At 35.9% G+C, this 17011-nt stretch overlaps 1 protein-coding gene across 3 annotated transcripts in view; it reads left to right on the top strand.

Moving 5' to 3' along the window:
- The window catches only part of CEP128 (centrosomal protein 128), a 98525-nt gene extending 82184 nt beyond the window's left edge, over window positions 1–16341 (top strand). For all 3 annotated transcript variants that reach the window (XM_063399101.1, XM_063399102.1, XM_063399100.1), the window contains exons 22-25: window positions 4901–4978; window positions 6790–6903; window positions 10488–10596; window positions 14685–16341. In XM_063399101.1, coding sequence (XP_063255171.1) covers window positions 4901–4978; window positions 6790–6903; window positions 10488–10596; window positions 14685–14791 — 408 coding nt within the window. In that variant the 3' untranslated portion in view covers window positions 14792–16341. The remainder of the gene's footprint in view (window positions 1–4900; window positions 4979–6789; window positions 6904–10487; window positions 10597–14684) is intronic.
- Window positions 16342–17011: the final 670 nt, after the last annotated feature.

Below are 17011 nucleotides of genomic sequence, written 5' to 3'. Positions count from 1 at the left end.
CATCAAAGTGTTTGTATGAGGTCATGGAAAATAAGTAATTTGTTTTGTCATTCTCTGTGAAAACATAGAACACCCTTTTAAAAAGTAAATAGTCGTTATTTTAAAACCACAAAGATTAGTAGCACTCAGTCCATCGAAGAGAACTGCTGTTCAGTAAAATGCCATTAATACTGCCTCAGTCAGTACAATGGGTGCTTTTTCCTTTTATCAGTACCATCGATGCTCTGGGTCAGTAGCTGCTCTTGCATGTTGTACATAAGCAGACAAATGCGATTGCTGTTTAGGATTATGTGTATGCATTATGGCATACAGCTTTCTGTTTTCTGGGAAAAAAATTAACAGTACTTAATTGCCCTCTATATCAGGTGCTTCTAATATCCTTTTCCACATTTTATCTGTGTGGTTAAATCTATCTTTTTAATAGAATAGAGTGTAGTCATTAATGATACAAGCATGGCATTTGAACCACCTTGAGGAGGTTGCTGTGATTTTCATTAATTGCTAAAAGCTCTTTCATCATCTTTCCCTCACATTGTTCAATTTATTCTTTCATTGCCACCTTCCTTCTTGAACTTCCCCGAACAACTAACTTGGTTTTTTTTCTGTTTTTATTTGCACATCACTACCATTCCTTTCATTTGTTTTGTGGAAAAGACACATATTTCTGTCTCTGAAAATGTTAGTGTGTGAGTTATCTTATTTAAATCCCTCAGACTGCTCAAAAGACTGTGGGAATTTTAGAATATAAGAAGAACCTGGTCAGGAAGAATTCTGGTCAAGACCAAAGGTTAGTCTAGCCCAGCTGCAGACATGGCCAAAGTAAAATGCTTAGGGAGGACTGTATGAACAGGACTGACATGTATTTTGTTTCCCATTCATTCATTCTGATTTCAGCTGTTCAAAGCTCAAAAGCTTCCAGACTCAGATGTAGGTTCTGTGAATTTAGAACCATTCTATGGTGTTTCTCATTCATGAACTTGCCCAGTTTTCTGTTTAAAGCCATATGAAATTTTCTATTTTTATGTGACTCCTGATTTTATGCAAATTGGTCATTAGTACCCTCAGGCATCTCTCTTCTGGCTGAAGAGTCCTGTTCTTCAGACTATTGTGTTTATAATTTCTCACTTGGAAACAGCACTCCATGGCTTTGAAAATTCTTGTTCAACTTCTCTGACCTTTAAAGATACACATCTGCACTCAGCAGTCAAGATGCAATTGGATTAATGATCTGGGACAGTTATGTTCTCTGGCTTTTTATCCTTTCCTGATTATATTGAGTGTTGATTTTGCTTTTCTCATTGACACTGAACACAGCATTAGCAGATTTTTGGTAATATGTATCATTACCCCATGATCTGCTTCTGGAACTGCAATGGTTACCTTGGAGCCCATCATTTTGAATGTGAAGTTAAATTTAAACTTTAGGAGTCTAAAATACCTTTCAGAAATCCAAGTAGCCTATACCATTCTTGATCCAGATGATTCTCAACAAAACCAAAAAAACCAAGGACTGGATATGCATCTAAACCAAAGGCTGGTCCTCTGCTTTCAGGATTATATTTTACAATGTAACTAATAGGGACTAGCAGAGAAACAGCTTTTTTTATTCTGCTACAAAAAGTGCATGAAATAGAGGGAATATATTTACGAGACACTTTGGAAGAACAGATGATTAACATCTTCCTTAAATCAATTTACAGACAGTGTTGACTTGAGGTCTTGGCATTGAAATTAGAGAAGGAATTGAAAATGGGGATGGCTTAAGGCATAGGCTTACACCTAGGGCCTGAGTTCCTTTTTTTGATGAGAACAGATCACAGGTCATCTGTATTAAAACAAGTTGGGTAAATAGATAAATATATCTATTTACATAATACTATGTATATCTATATACACAGTATTTTTGCATACATATAATTGCAGAAATAGAACGAGTCTCATATCCTCTACCTAATTTAGTTTATTAGTACTGAATATTGACTACAAGTTCAGTGCAAGTTAGCTGCAAATTAATCCCATTGTTTATGAAATTTGACCTTTGTTTGTTACAAATATTAAAACCTTAAAAACTAAATGTTTGGAACTAACAACAAGGTAGACATCATTGCTTTTAAACAGATAGTGTATCTTCATTTAGGTTCATTTCTGATTGCCCACTCCTCACTCCTGTCTCCAGCTTTTTGAAGTTGATGCCACTTATGCAGAGAGATTCCCACTGATTTTTCTTCTCCTGTTGTGACTGAAACTTTTAGAATCTTCAGGTCTTAAGTCTGGGTTCTAAATGGAATGTTTTTCGTGGTGGTCAGATTGACATTTTCCAGAACTAGTAACAGAGCTTTTGTAGTTAAGGGCAAGTTAACTCAGTTTGCACAGGCTTTACAACATAATATTTGATTTCAGGATTGATGGATTTTATTTGTTTTAAGATTTTGCTTTAAAGAACCAAGGCAGGAATATGGTTAATGAAGCCCATTATTGGTAGATTGAATACCAGACTAGCAGAACCTTATCCAAAGAAGTATGATTTTTAGAGTTGTGGAGAAAATACTAACTGTTGTTCGGAAAGTACAAACAATTCTGGTTTTACTTGCTCTTTGGCGAATAACAGAAGGGCAGTCTTTGAGAAGCTGCAGAGGCATCTGGCCTGTGGGACATGACTGTTCTTTGTGCGTGATAACCAACTTCATCTGCACACAAAACCAAACCCATTATGTTTATTCAGTTCTCTGCAGTTTGAAATAGACTAGATTTTTTGCATGATGGGTGTGAATGTGAAATCTTATTGTTGAGTCCAACCCTAAGTCTCCCTAGGGTGGCAATTCATTCTTCAGTAGTACATACCATGTGCCTAATCTGAAAACAGGAAATTTGATTGTTCTATATTTAGCTAAGTGCTCACCACATATATTTTTATTAAAAAAAAATCACAGAATCACAGAATTACGCTGAGTTGGAAAGGACTCACAAGGATCATGGAGTCTTACTACTGTCCCAGCACAGCACTATCCCCAAGAGTCACACCATGGCCCCAGAGCATTGTCCAAACTCATCTTGGGCTCTGTCACGCTTAGTGCTGTGACCACTTCCCTGGGGAGCCTGTTCCAGTGCCCAGCCACCCTCTGGGGGAAGAACCTTTTCCTAACATCCAACCTAAACCTCCCCTGACAGAGCTTCAGGCCGTTCCCTCGGGTCCTGTCACTGGTCACCAGAGAGAGGATATCAGTGCCTGCCCTTCCTCTTCCCCTCATGAGGAAGATGTAACAGCAGCGAGGTCTCCCCTCAGTCTCCTCCAGGCTAAACAGACCAAGTGACCTCAGTCACTCCTCACAAAGCTTCCCCTCAATGCTCTTCACCATCTTCATTGTCCTTCTCTGGATGTTCTCTAACAGTTTAATATATTTCTTATAGTGTAGTGATCAAAACTGCACACTGGACTCAAGGGAGTCATAAAAGGAAATTATAATAATAGGACTTTCCTGTCATGAAATCAGGATGGCTGTGAGCAATGACGATGTTGTCTTTCAGGTGTTTTTCAATACCTCCTAGCATAATCTTTTATCGGACACTATAGAGAAACTGACAGTCCTGTAGCTCCTGGGATCCTCTTTCTTGCCCTTCTTTAAAATTGTGACAAGGTTTGCCAGCTTCCAGTAAGCTCCAGATTCCTAAGACCACTCAAAAATACAAAGAGAGGTTTTGTGATGGCATCAACTGGCTCTTTGAGAAGTTTTGAATGAATCCCTTCAGGCCCCATAGTTTTATAGGGATCCAGCTGGAGCAGCAAACCCCACACATCTTCAGGGCCGACTGAGAGTTTATCATTCTCACAGTCATATGAGTCCTGCTCAGGGCACTGTGATCCCCTTGGTCAAATGCATTAAATGCCATTGCCTTGTCTCTGTCCCTGTTTGTGAAGTGACCATCCTCATCCTGTAAGGGGACGAGAGTTTTTTTACACTGCCTATTGCCATTAATATATATTTTTAAACTCTTTTTATTGTCCTCCACATTTCTGGCCAGCTTCAACTCCAGTGGAGCTTTGGCCCCCTGAATTTTCTCCCTACAGTGACAAGCAGCGTCGCTGTATTCTTCCCACATCAGTAATATCTTATTCTAGTCTCGGGAGACAGCAGGCGTGAGCCCTGTGAGCTGGGTGCAGTCTGCATATTGGGCCCTCCATTTGCTTTAGAAGGGTGTTTCCTATTACAACTGTTCTTAAGTTTCCTATTAACAGAGGTCTACCCACCTCATCAGTAGCCTGCCTTCTAGTGCCAGAGCCTCACAGGTACTGTAGAACATGCCAGTCCTACCTGTCAAATTCTGAGAAGACAGAGGAACCTTCCTCCTCGTACATGCTGTGATCTACTTCCAGCCTTCATCTTTAATAGACCCTTAGCTAACAGTCCTTTGACTGAGTACCCTGCAGGGTTCTGAGTCCATCTGCTTCTCCACTGTAATGGAGGTTCCTGACTCCTGAGAATCTTGAGACTGTCAGACTCTGAAAATAACCAGTCTCTCTTTTGCTTGTTTGCTCAAACACTGTGTAGCCTGTTCACTTCCTCCTGTAGCTCCTTCACCTGGTGACCAGCTCCTCCAGCACAGCTCACCTTCTGCAGAAGAGCTGTCAGCCCCAGCCCAGTGAAGAGGCATCAGGCATTCCTGGCAGCCTCTGACCTGGAGAGCTCCATCTGCCATCAGCAGGCCTGGCTGGCTGGAGCCTCTGACAGGGCTGCTTCAGTGAGTCCACAGCCACAAGGGATTGATTGAGCTTTAGGGCAAGTCAACACCCTAAATGAGGAAGCTTGAACTAGTATGCCAATATGACTGGGGGTTTTAATGTGTGAGATGGCTGAAAGAATGGATTTGTTTTTAATGTTTTAACTTGTGTTCTGTTTTTTAGAGTACCCGAGTAGCTTTAAACCACCTGGAATCTGTGCCTGAGAAACTGAGCCTGTTAGAAGATTGCAAAGATACCGCAGTGAGAAAGATTTCATTTTACTCTCTCAGTACTTCTAAAATATTTTGGATAATTACTATTCTCTATGAACATACAGATAAGTTGTTTAATAAGATTTACGGTTGCATATGTACGCATGATGTAGACAGAAACATACTGAAATTTATTTTCACAATTATATGGATCATTTTGAAATTATAAATTTAGTTCTCATTATTAACACTGTCCCATAATGTAGGCAAACATTGATAACTGGGCATAACAGGTCATGTGTTAATTACTGTTTCAGAATATTTGTTATTGAGTGGTAAATTCTGATATTACATGTTAAATGAAAATTTTATAATTAAATAAATTATGCCAGTTGTTTCAATATTTAACATAGTGAATGAAGATAGATCTTTACAACTTTTTGTTTTGCTTTGATGTGATGATGATACTTGTCACTTAGTTTCTCAGCACCACTATCCAATCAAGATGTGTTTGGACACAGTAGGACATACTGACAGTAGTGGTGACATACTGTCAGGAGTGATAAGGCTCAGATTAGATTTTCAGTGGCTAAGTGGCTAAACCCCTGTACCATAGTTACTTTCCATTTATGAAATGGATGGTTTAATAAAAAAGAATTTGTAACTTCCTTGTACAATGTAAATTTTAAATCGGTATTAAACCACAAATCAACACATACATAATGCTTTGCATTTTATTTGATGTGTAAAATTTCTTAATCTGTGGTTGTCATAAAAATTTCAAAACATATGTGTTTGGAGCATTGTTTATTTTGTGTTCCTGCATGAGGTCATCAGTTAATAACTCTACATCATTTTATTGCTGTCATCATCAACAGATTTGGTAATGTAAGTACTGGTTAAAATGTTTGGGTTTTTTATGAGCAATACTGTTGAGATGTATAGTTTTAATTTCACATTCCAGGTATTCCCAAAAGAGCTTTTTTGCTCTGACAGAGGTTTATGTTTACCTTCTGTTTCTGCTAAAGGAAAAATTTTGTTCTCAGCAGGCATTTTCAATCACCTTCACAATTGCCCTCTCTTGCTAAAAACTGCTGTGAAATTACACTGTCATTTTCTGGTTTGCTCTAGTTATAACTTAGACAATATTTACGACATTGGAATGCAAAATCTTTGGTGTCAGTTGGGCTCTGTCCTTCTCTATTGTGCCTAATTTTTTGAAGATGATTTTCTGAAGGTGAGTCCCTATCAACACAGTGTTTTGTTTAAGAAATAATTTATTATTCAAGAGAGCTAAACTTTATGCCTAAGCTTTGAGAAGGATGTCAGTTTACACCTTCATTAGTGTTCTTACTTGGAAATAACATTAGATTTTTTGTACAATAGCTAGCAAGTTCTTCCCTCAACATTTTCATGGAAAGGGAGAAAGGAAGAAGTAAGTTTTGATAAACCTCTCAGGTTGTCTAGGAGGTTTGTTAATTCTGGTGAATGATTAGCTAGTTCAGTGAGAATGTTTCCTTATTGAAAATACTGTTTTGTCCATATCTTTAGAAACTTATTTTCTTCAAGTACTTGTTTCTGTAGTGTTGTAATAATTTTTCAGCATTACAGAGTTTTTGTTAGACAGTATGATACTGCTGAAGTTTGGAAAGGGTTACAAGAAATCATTCACTGGTTAAGGATAAGGCCATTTCCATTTTAATCTACATGTATTTGTGTGGCCCCTGTAGTTCAGTCTCTGAAAGTTAAAACTTAATTTGTTCTTGCTGTGGTGAAAATACCTCTGTTTACAAAAGTCAGAATTTCTAGCTTCTTTTCAAGGAATAATGAAATAATCTAAATCTTTAAATGCATTTCTAGGAGTCCCATTGCCAAAAGGAGATGATTGAGGAGAGGTATATGAAGTATAAAGACATAGTGAGGTCTTTGCAGCAACAACTGGAAAATTCAAAACAAAGAGTCAGGCAAGTCAAGGTATGTGTGTGTGCTCCACTTTTGTGTCCTCATTACTTTCAATCAGTAACATAACCTTACCTTCTTAACTCTTAGTACAAACACAGACAGAAATCATGCATGAATGTCTCTGTTTCAGATAGCTGCCATGGCTGATGGCGTGGCAGGTATATTGACATGGCATGAAATTTGATGAATTAAGGGTTGCCTTCACATGGATACTTTCCAAAAATCTTTCAACTTTCACAGAAAGGTATCTTACTGTGTCTTACTACTCTGAAGTGTTTACCTGCTTTGTCAAATTGCTGTCTACAGCAATTTTTAATTATTTTGCTCAATTTTCTCTTGTCCTTTCAAGTAAAAGATATAGAAACCTGTTTCCTCTACAAAAAGGTTGACTAATTTGTAAATCACATATAGTAATTTTTCAGGAGTAGATATTTGCATTCTTTGCAAATGATTCTGTATGATGTCTCGTTCATACATTAATGAAATCCCGGTATACAGAAGGGAAGTGATTTGCTATGAGTCAGTCACTGGACTTATAGCAGTGCTAAGCATGAATAATTAACTCCCTACAATATAAATAGTGCTTTTCTTTAGAAACTTTGTAATGAGTTCAACTTTCCAATTATTAATATGCTTTCTTTCTGTTATTAGCTTGTTCATTGTTACATCACTGTCATTGTGATAGCAGCTTACTTCAGGAGAACTATGATTTCTTATGGAAATGATTGAAATAATCAGACCTGAAGAATCTTACTAGTATTTCTGCTGCATATCTCAATCAAATCAGTTTATTTGGCAATGTATCATACCTGTGTCTCTAAGCAATTGAGCACAAATCAAGAATCACTCACTATCAAAAACATTTTTGTGTTCCCCAACTTATCTGTAACCATTTTCCTTCTGTAAAATAAGGACATACTTACAGTATGTCTTTTAAAAGTGGAAAAGATAAAATAAATACAGAATATTTTAGTTTAGTAAGTTGCTGTTGTAAGAAGGTATTAAGTTACTTGAAAAAGCCATCTTGCTCTTCTGTAAGAAAGTACTGAAAGGAGGAAACAGGCACAATTAGTTGCTGATGATTATGTTCAGTATCTTGAATTTCTCTTCCCTCTACACAAGCATTGCTAAATCACTAGCTGTTGAAATTTGGAAAACATTGAAAAGCCAAGTGGAATGCAATCAGCTGACAGTAGAACATAACATTGCACTAAGCTGACTGGACTTACTGAGCTGGTGTGATTTGAACTCAATAATCAGAATCCAGTACAAAGCTCATTCCAAAACAATTCTCTTTCTTTAGACAACCGAGAGCATTTAATGGCTTCCATTTAGTCAGGCCTAATTGGGTTTTTGCATGACATACACTACACTTTGCTGTCACGGCTGTTGCAAATAGAACAGAATGTTCAAAACCAAGTAACAGACGGGTGCTAATCTGATTTCAGTGATCAGGCTAGCTTAGACCAAAAAAACCCTTTTAAATGCTTGCCTTTCTTACCCTCCTTTCAATCTAACTCAAATGCCTTTTTTAAAGTTTTTGTTTTGTTATTATTTATTTTTTAATTGTGTGTCAGTTGGGAGTCTCTAAAATTGGTTGCTAGAAGAGTGTAGGTTCAAGGACATCAAAGTTGATTCTTTCTGATACTTTTGGTTCACACATAGTGCCCCTGCTATACAAAGTAGACAGATATTTGATAGGTGATAAGAAAATGTTTCCTGTAAAATTTTTACATTGATCATTTTACATGAAATTACTTCTGAAATTAATCTTTCTCCTCTGTTATGTTTTTCTTTCTAGCCTTTCTTATAATACACTTGTTTCAGCTTGCTTGCCAACATTAATTTCAGAGCGGCACTGTCTAATCTTGTGTCCCAGCCTTTTTTAATTTTAAGGAGGAAAAATTAAACCAAAGTTGAATGTTCCTCTAAAAGCAGATTTTTTATTTCTTTCTTATGATTTCTTTTGCAATCCACCAGACAATATTCCTACTCTTCTGCAGTTTTGTCAGATGGCTTTAAAATGCCTGTTGCTTAGAAGCCCAGAAAAATCATAATTTCTATTTCTATGTGTTAAAATGGAAGATTTCCAGTAATAAAAGTAGGCCATAGGCTGGCAGAATACCATCAGGCACAACAATCTTGATTTTACAACTAAGAAAAGGACAAATAATTGTAGATAAAGAAGAAATTGGGGGAAGAGCCCATAAATATAACGTATTAAAAGAAAATAGCAACAGAGGCAAAATCAAAACAGAAAACTAGAGATAAATATTTTGATTTAGAGATACAAATATTTTAGGAGAGTTTTCCTGCCACAGACAATTGATCATCTACTTGAATACAACATGCAGATGTAATTGTCAATGAAGCACACAACAAAAGGCATATTCTGTATATTAATATTTCTGTAAAAAGAAAGCCATTTTGTATTGCAGATACTGGTAGAAGCACCTTTCTTGTTTAAAAGTTCTTCTTTTAAAGAATTTCTGGAATCAGAATGGAAAGACAAACACTTTTTTTATTCTTTAAAAATTGTTATTGTGCTATGAACACGTCGAGTATTAAGTCTCTCATCAGCACATAAGGGGATTAATATGTATAATTCCCATTAGTCTTAACAGCAGTAAATCCTTCTCCAGTGATGGAACAAAAGCTCATTGTATCTCTAAATTAATATAGAATTTTATTTTTTTTCTGTTTAGTTTTCAAATCTTAGTATCAACATGAATGATAAATTGCAAGATGTTTTAACAAAATTCCCTGAGGCTGTTTATGATAAGAATTCAGCAGTAAAATTGTGTGGTTTATGAACTGATGCATTTATTCATTATTACCTCTTCTCATTTCAAGAAACTGAGTAATTTGGATAGCAAGCCAAACTTTTAATCTTATTTTGGATGGTGTTGCAACTGGGAACTGCTTGCTGCAGAGCTAATAGAGATTTTTCAGGGATTTTTGTTTAAATGACCTTTTTGAATTTATCTTCTCTTTTTAAGCTTATAGACCAAATGACTTTCCTCACCAAGAAGCTATGCTGTATTGGTTTAGCCATAAATAGTAACATTATATTTCAGACTTTATTTATTGGTTTAGCAAAAAAATTCAAAAGCACCTTTAGGTCTTTTGATATGAGAAATCAAGGAACTTTTAGTTTCTTCACAGGCAGATAAAATGGATTTATATTTATTACTACTTGTGGAACTCCAGTGAATTAATAGGAACCATTCATTGATGAGGAAGTCATCATTCACTGAAGTCTGCCCTGCTCATATGATGTGTCCTGAACTGTGTGTGATGTGAACAGGAAAGAGTATTTTTACAACTTGCTGTAGTGGCAAAGACTTGCAATGTTGCCAGTGGTTTTTTCAAGGCAAAACAGACATTTTTTTAGTGGTGAAATGGGGATAAAACTTGTAAGCAAATTAATTTGAACCTAACTGCAATTACTGAGAATTCAGAGAATTCAAATCAGTCTTTTCCAGTATTTGTGAAATGGCAGCTTGTGCCTGTATGTGTGCTACTGTATGCTTTTTGTTAAACTTTGCAGCTGCTTGATAGTAACAGATAAAATTATTTTTATTTGGTTCTCGTAGGATGTGAAAATGGATGCTGAAATTTCTGGTGTAGAAGTGGCTGCTCACTCTTCTAGTTGGCGAACTCAGAACAGCTTTTTGTGCAGCTCACTGCTTTCAAGTTCAGGTTGTAAGTATTATATCACAGATGAGAAATCTACAGGTAACAAACATATTTTTTTCTCCTAAAATCTTTTTTTACTTGAAAGTGTGAGACACTACTTTTCAAAAAAGAAGTGATAGAACCACCTTAGTTATCCTTCTGTGTTTTAGTTTTAGATGCTGGATGGACATCTTTGCCTAGGAAGTACTTAATTACATCCCACTGATAGTTGTTTTGGGTTTTTTGCCTGGGATGTACAGTGTATTTTGTCACCCAAACCTATGCCAAAGAAAAGGGCTGCCCTTGAATTCTGAATCTCTGCATAACGAGTCTTACCTGTGTAAGCTGTTGATCTTCTGAGGGACCAGAGAGATATCCTCAAACATGGATTCTTTCCAAGATCTTTATGTGCAGTTAGTCTCATACTTATGTAGCATTTTTGCAGTGAAAGTTGAATTCACTAATTCTATTTCAATAGTGTTTTTAACTTTTTTTTCCTCTACCTCCTTGTGTGTATACAACATGTGAAGTCATGGGATCTCTGATACAGGTGGGAAATGCTCAATAAAACATAAGCTGGATTAGGTCTTGATTGGGTACGTAGGCACACCTTTCTATGAGTGTCAAAAATAACTTAAAAATCAGGTTTTTAAGGGATTTTTGGGCATATCAATACACGGATATCAAAATACCTCTCTTCAGAAGGGTATCACCTTCCATTTCTTTTCAATATAGCCAATTTGTGTACTGGGAACCTATTTAGAAATTTGCATTCTGTGTAGCGGTAAGTCCTATTTCAGGCTTCGTTGCACTTTGAAAGCGTTGCGTTTTAGAATGAGTGCTGTGTGCAGAATTACTGCTCACCAGTAAGTCCTGAGCTGATCTGATGGGGTTCAAGGTAATTAATTGGTTTCTCTTCCTTTCAGAATCTATGGGTTGGGTTAGTATCTTTTTGCAGAGCATACTGAATAACAATAGTGGGAATAAGGCATAGGAGCAAATACCTCTGTATCACCTGTACTTTAGCTTCACTCACAGTTGATTTTTCCATTTTCCCAAATCTCATTCTTGTCAAAGTCTTGCAAATCAAAGTACAGCTGAGCCTGTTTTGGGTATAGAAAAGAAGGAACCAATGTCCCACAGCATATTCAGATAAATGGCCTCCAGCAGTCCCTTCCAATCTCAAGAATTCCAAAAGTGATTCACTGCAAAAAATTACTCATGTTTAAAAATGCAGTGTAAATGTTCCTAAAATATTACTATGTCTTTGTACTACTTAACCCAAATTAAAGAAGCTAGGACTTTGTTGCTTTAAAACTTTTTAATAATTTTTTGGCAGTTTTAAGAGAAATAGGATTCATGTGATCTGAATACCAATCTGATGAGTTCTGCGTATTTATTCTCTGATTCAACTGTTTTTTACCAGCAGTCAGTACTAAATTTTCTGGAGATAAAGAAATAAGTGATTAACAAAAGACAGTGGTGATTCCATTCACTATTTAGGGCTTATGGCACTAAAATATGTGGATTACTACACAGACTTTGGTTTGTGAGGGATTGTCACTTTATGCTGAAACCAATTTCCACCAGTCAAATGTGTATTTTAAAGTTGTTGATGCAGTTCTTGAGGACAGTGAAAATTCTACAGTGGTATTAGCATTGAGTGGCAAATGAAAAGTCAGCTACTTCAGTCATGATAGTCACAAAAACATAATGAACTTTTAATTTCAGTAATGATATTAATTAATTATCATTTGAGACTTTGACAGCGAAGTATAATTTGACATCTTTGCTCCCAAACCTACTGTAGCTTTTAATAAATCTTCCTATACATGTCATCATCTATTTTTCTGTGATTAATTGTCTCCTTCAGAAACAGAAGGATGGACTTTCTTTTTCTTTCCTTTAGCTTTGGGAGCAGTTTGCAAGCCTTTGTGATTTATGTTTCTCCATTCCATCTCACTTCAATTTGTGAAGACTTACAGACTGTAAAGTCAATAACAAGTACTAGAAGCTTCCTTCCCAATGTGGGTCTTCTATGACTTGTAGAGAGCACCTGGAAGGACAGCAGACTCACTTGAAATAATTTAACTTATTTTTGAGGGAGGTAGTGGGATTTAAGTTTAAAATTCGTTGAAGAAAGAAGAACAAATAGTATAGGAAAACATAATAAGGGAAGAACAATCTGTTTCCATATATATATATATTTACTAAAAAGTTGCCAACACAGCAAGCGGTTAAAAGGTACGTAATTAACATCAACATTATGTTTTGTTTCTGGTATAATTTCTGCAATTATAACAGTTTTTCAATTACAAACATATTTTAAAATATGTTGAGGGAAAATGCTTTTATTTCTGCACTCATTTTCTTGGAAGTGAAGATGTTTAAATGAGAAAATAATTTATTCAAGGAAACATTCACTCGATGCGGTTTGCAGTTTATAGTATTATCAGACCAAAATGATTGGTCCAGACGGTCTCTACTAGTTGTTATCTAAAGAATAATCCTCAGAAACTGTTTTTACGGCCACTGTATTTTCCTGAAATGTTGAGTTATAAAAGTCCCTACACATGCTTTGCATTAGCTTTGTGAATTGAGTCCTGCCCTTCTCTTTGCACATTTCATCGCTTTCAGGTTTTAGGCTGGATGGTTTCCCAGAAACCATATGCCTTAGAGGCTTTCTATTGTTGTTGGGAATTTATGCTCCAGGGCTTCACAAGTTGTGATAGACAACACTCATGTGTCAACATGGTATGTAGCATGACTGATACCACAGCTGAATAAAACCAAGTTGTCCTGAATGCAGGTTTTATTGTCATAACAATTAACTCTTGCAGTGTATTGCTGATGCCTGTCTTTATCCTTCTATGTACATTTTTCATAAGTTCTTAAGGCTATTTTTATTGGCATTTATAAATAATGTTATGTACTTACAAGTAAAAAGACATTGCGACATCACCATGCTGTGGACAGCCTTCTAGAGCAAAACCGAGGGCTGCTTAACCATAAGAACTTGGAATGACTGGAAACTTGACATCATCACATAGAAAAATGCAAATTAAATTAGTTAAGCAATGAACTTTATAATTTTTCACCTTGCTTTGAGTAGTGTCCACAGGAGGTACCACTGACATAGCATATAGCAGCTGAGCTTTGGACCCATTCTGAAAAATCTATGCTGAAAACTTAGAATTCAGTGTTACACCAATGTCCCAGACACAGAGACTTCATTCTTCTGAAAGGGAAAACTTCTCACCCCTCCTAACCAAACTGTGTAGTCTTGCTCCTTATTAAATAACTTCTTTTGGCTATGTACTGCTACAATTTTACTGGATCGTTGTGCTCTGGATATAAAGTAGGACCACTTTTCTTACATGCTTGTGCTATAAAGAAGGCCATTAGGAGAAGGGTATGTTGTATAAGCTGTTAGCCACTTTCCTTCCCTTAATTTCTATCTTTTGCTAAATGTTTGGATATTTGATTTTTTTTCTGCAGAATTTTATTATAAGATGTTTTGTCAATTCATGTTGTCTGAATTTGGATACAATATATTTAGAAATAAGCACTGTATGGGTACCCTGCTGTGAAGATGTGTGCACAGCTTGACATTGTATGAGCACCTGTTCAGTGTCACTTGGTGACCTAAGTCCATGCAGTTGGTAAAGTTATTCCTCACTTTTCTTTTTTGAGAGGTTTGTCTTATTTTAACAGAAATTCTGGAAAAATAAATGGAAAATATATAGTAATGAAATAATCAATTTTTTTTAAAACAAAATCTATATTTCTCGTGTGTAAGAAAGCTCTTGGCTATGCCTGTGTTATAGAGTATTAAAATCTATTTCTCTAGAAAAATAAGTCAGTTTCTCAATTCATAGCCTTACGAATATTGAGTATTTATTTATGAATATTGAATATTTATTAACAGCGTATTACTTGCTGAATAAGTTATAATATCATAGAGTGAAATACATGTTTTAAATAAAAACTAATGGTCGGTAACCAAATCCGAGAACAATAGGTTTGAAAAGGCCTCTAAGATCATTGAGTCTAACTGACTTAGTGTGTGACTCTGAAGATGCTTAACAAACCCTTCTTGTTTGACTTGTTTCTAGCACTTAAGAAAGGGATGGTTCCTTTGGATACAACTGCCACCAAGGAAGATTCTACCAATGTTGCTGTTAGTGAAATGAAGCTGCAAACAGAAGGAGGAAAGCAGTAGAATATTTTACAAAACCACAACAGTTTTCTCTGTGGTAAATTCCACTCCACTCTTTTTTTTTTGGTTTTGAACAGTAGTAATTCCATCTGCTGTAGCAGTGAGCACTCTTAATGATTCAGCAATTGCCAAACAGTCAAATGAAAGAGCACCAAGAGTGATTCTGATGAACGCTTGTGATAATTTAAGTGACTTGTACACCAAAGGCTTTCTGGGATTTTGCTATTCTCTTGTATTTGTTTCTGCAGTCCTCCTAGACTAAATTTATTGTATTCCTGAGATACTGTGAAGTGAAATACCTGTGACATTAATATTTGCTATGAGCTTGTTTTCCCCTGTACAGGGATTGTTCTGACACTTGTTTTGTTATTATGTTTAATCAAAAATATTCAGAAATTGCCTATTATTGTGAGAGAGGGTCATTATACAGTGTTGTACAGACACATTTGTGATTTTAGGTCCCCCAGTTTGAAAAAAATCATTTAAGGAAGAAGTGATAAAATTTTCTCAAAGCGAGTGAAAATTCACATTTTGGTTTCAGGTTCAGCATATATGTATTGTATGTTGTCTAGAATTATTCTTTTGGCCAGAACAGTTTTATCAGATGGCCTCAATTAGGCACTTTAAAAAATCTGAATCTCACTCATCGGTGTCAAGAGTGTTAAAAGGCAGTTCTATGCGGCTGTGAAAATTTTAGAAGCAGTGTTTAATGTTCATTTATTTATTCTGTTTTGTTCTCTATTAGAGAAGGTGTGTCATATTGATTGTAAAATACTATGGAAATACAATATTGCACATTTGTATTTGTTCAGATATCACTATTCTAAACAAATGGGACACAATTTTCCATTACAGTGGTCTCAAAGAGCAAATCACAGAAGAATTTTCTGTTGTCTAAAGAAATCCAAGTGTTTCTGATGGTTCTTGTTTTATTCTCCTCTCAGCTACTTCTGACTGGATCACTGCTATAGTGCCTAAAATGGTTTGCCAAAGCTATTAGAGTGCTGTAGCAACATTAACACCTTTCAAACAATTTTGTTTTGCAGACTTCTGTCATATTTAGGAAGCCTACTTCTTCTCTGAAGCACTGTCTTCTTTTAGCACTGTAGGTGTCTCAGGTATAATTCACAGGCCATGATGTGCCATCTCAAAAGAGGACTTTTTTAATGCTCTGGTGAAGTGTTCTGTAGTCCCAGTGGGTGCTCTGGCAGTGCACTTCCTTGACTGTCACCTTGTGTTCAACCTGTTTAAAACAGAACAACATTCTGAGAACATCAAAATCAGACACAGAAATGAGAAAAAGATTGAGTTCATTCTCCAATCATTTTCCATGACATTAAATTGCTTTAAATTTTAAAAATATCTGATTTGGTTAAAAAGTTTTCTTTACTTTTTAATGTATATTATGCTGGGCATGGTTGCGCTGGCATTGGCTTTTTGCAGACTTCTGGCACATCTGCACATTCAGAGGATCAAGAAAAGAAAACAGGCACTTCCATCTGTTCTGATCTCAAAGGCCATGACAGGGACAAGAAATAAATCAACAAATAAACTTCTGCTCTCTACAAAGAGTGTGGATGTCATGAAACAGTGTTTAGCTTAAGCCAGCTACTATAAACTAAACTTACTTTAAGTGGATCCAACATTTGTCATTTATTTTTTTATTAGATCAGAACAGAGGTGGAAATGTGGCATTTAAAATATTTTAACTGGTTTGGTCTGTTGAAACTTAAAAAATCGCAAAATGAAATGTCACCAGCTTGCAGACTTTATGGTACCTACAAATTATGGCCAAAACATAGAAAGGTCACTTTAAAATATATTATGAAGTGGTAAATCATGCTGTCAAAACACCTTATGTGGTAACGTGGTCTGGTGCATGGATTGCTGATGGATAAATGTATACCCTAACAATTTTAATAAGATTAAATGGTTTTTTGAAAGTGCCTGTAGGTAAATAAATGGGGCTTTAAGAGTCTTAGGTGAGAAGTAATACCAGAAATATAATGTCCTCTTTTTTTCCTAAGGAATTTGTAAAATCTTACCATTTTATGTATTTATACATTTTTTCCTGACTTGTAACTTAGAAACTTAACTTGTAACTTAAAACAGGATCACCACTGCTTTATATTGTTGGAAAACTAAGAATAAGCAATCTGATCTCCCTCACTATTACATCAGGAATTGAACCGACTTTTGTACCATACAAAACAGAAAATACTA

The sequence above is a fragment of the Prinia subflava genome, chromosome 5 (assembly GCF_021018805.1).
Source record: "Prinia subflava isolate CZ2003 ecotype Zambia chromosome 5, Cam_Psub_1.2, whole genome shotgun sequence".
NCBI lineage: Eukaryota > Metazoa > Chordata > Aves > Passeriformes > Cisticolidae > Prinia > Prinia subflava.
Note: the sequence above shows the minus strand (reverse complement) of the source record. Positions and strands in the feature narration are given on the sequence as shown.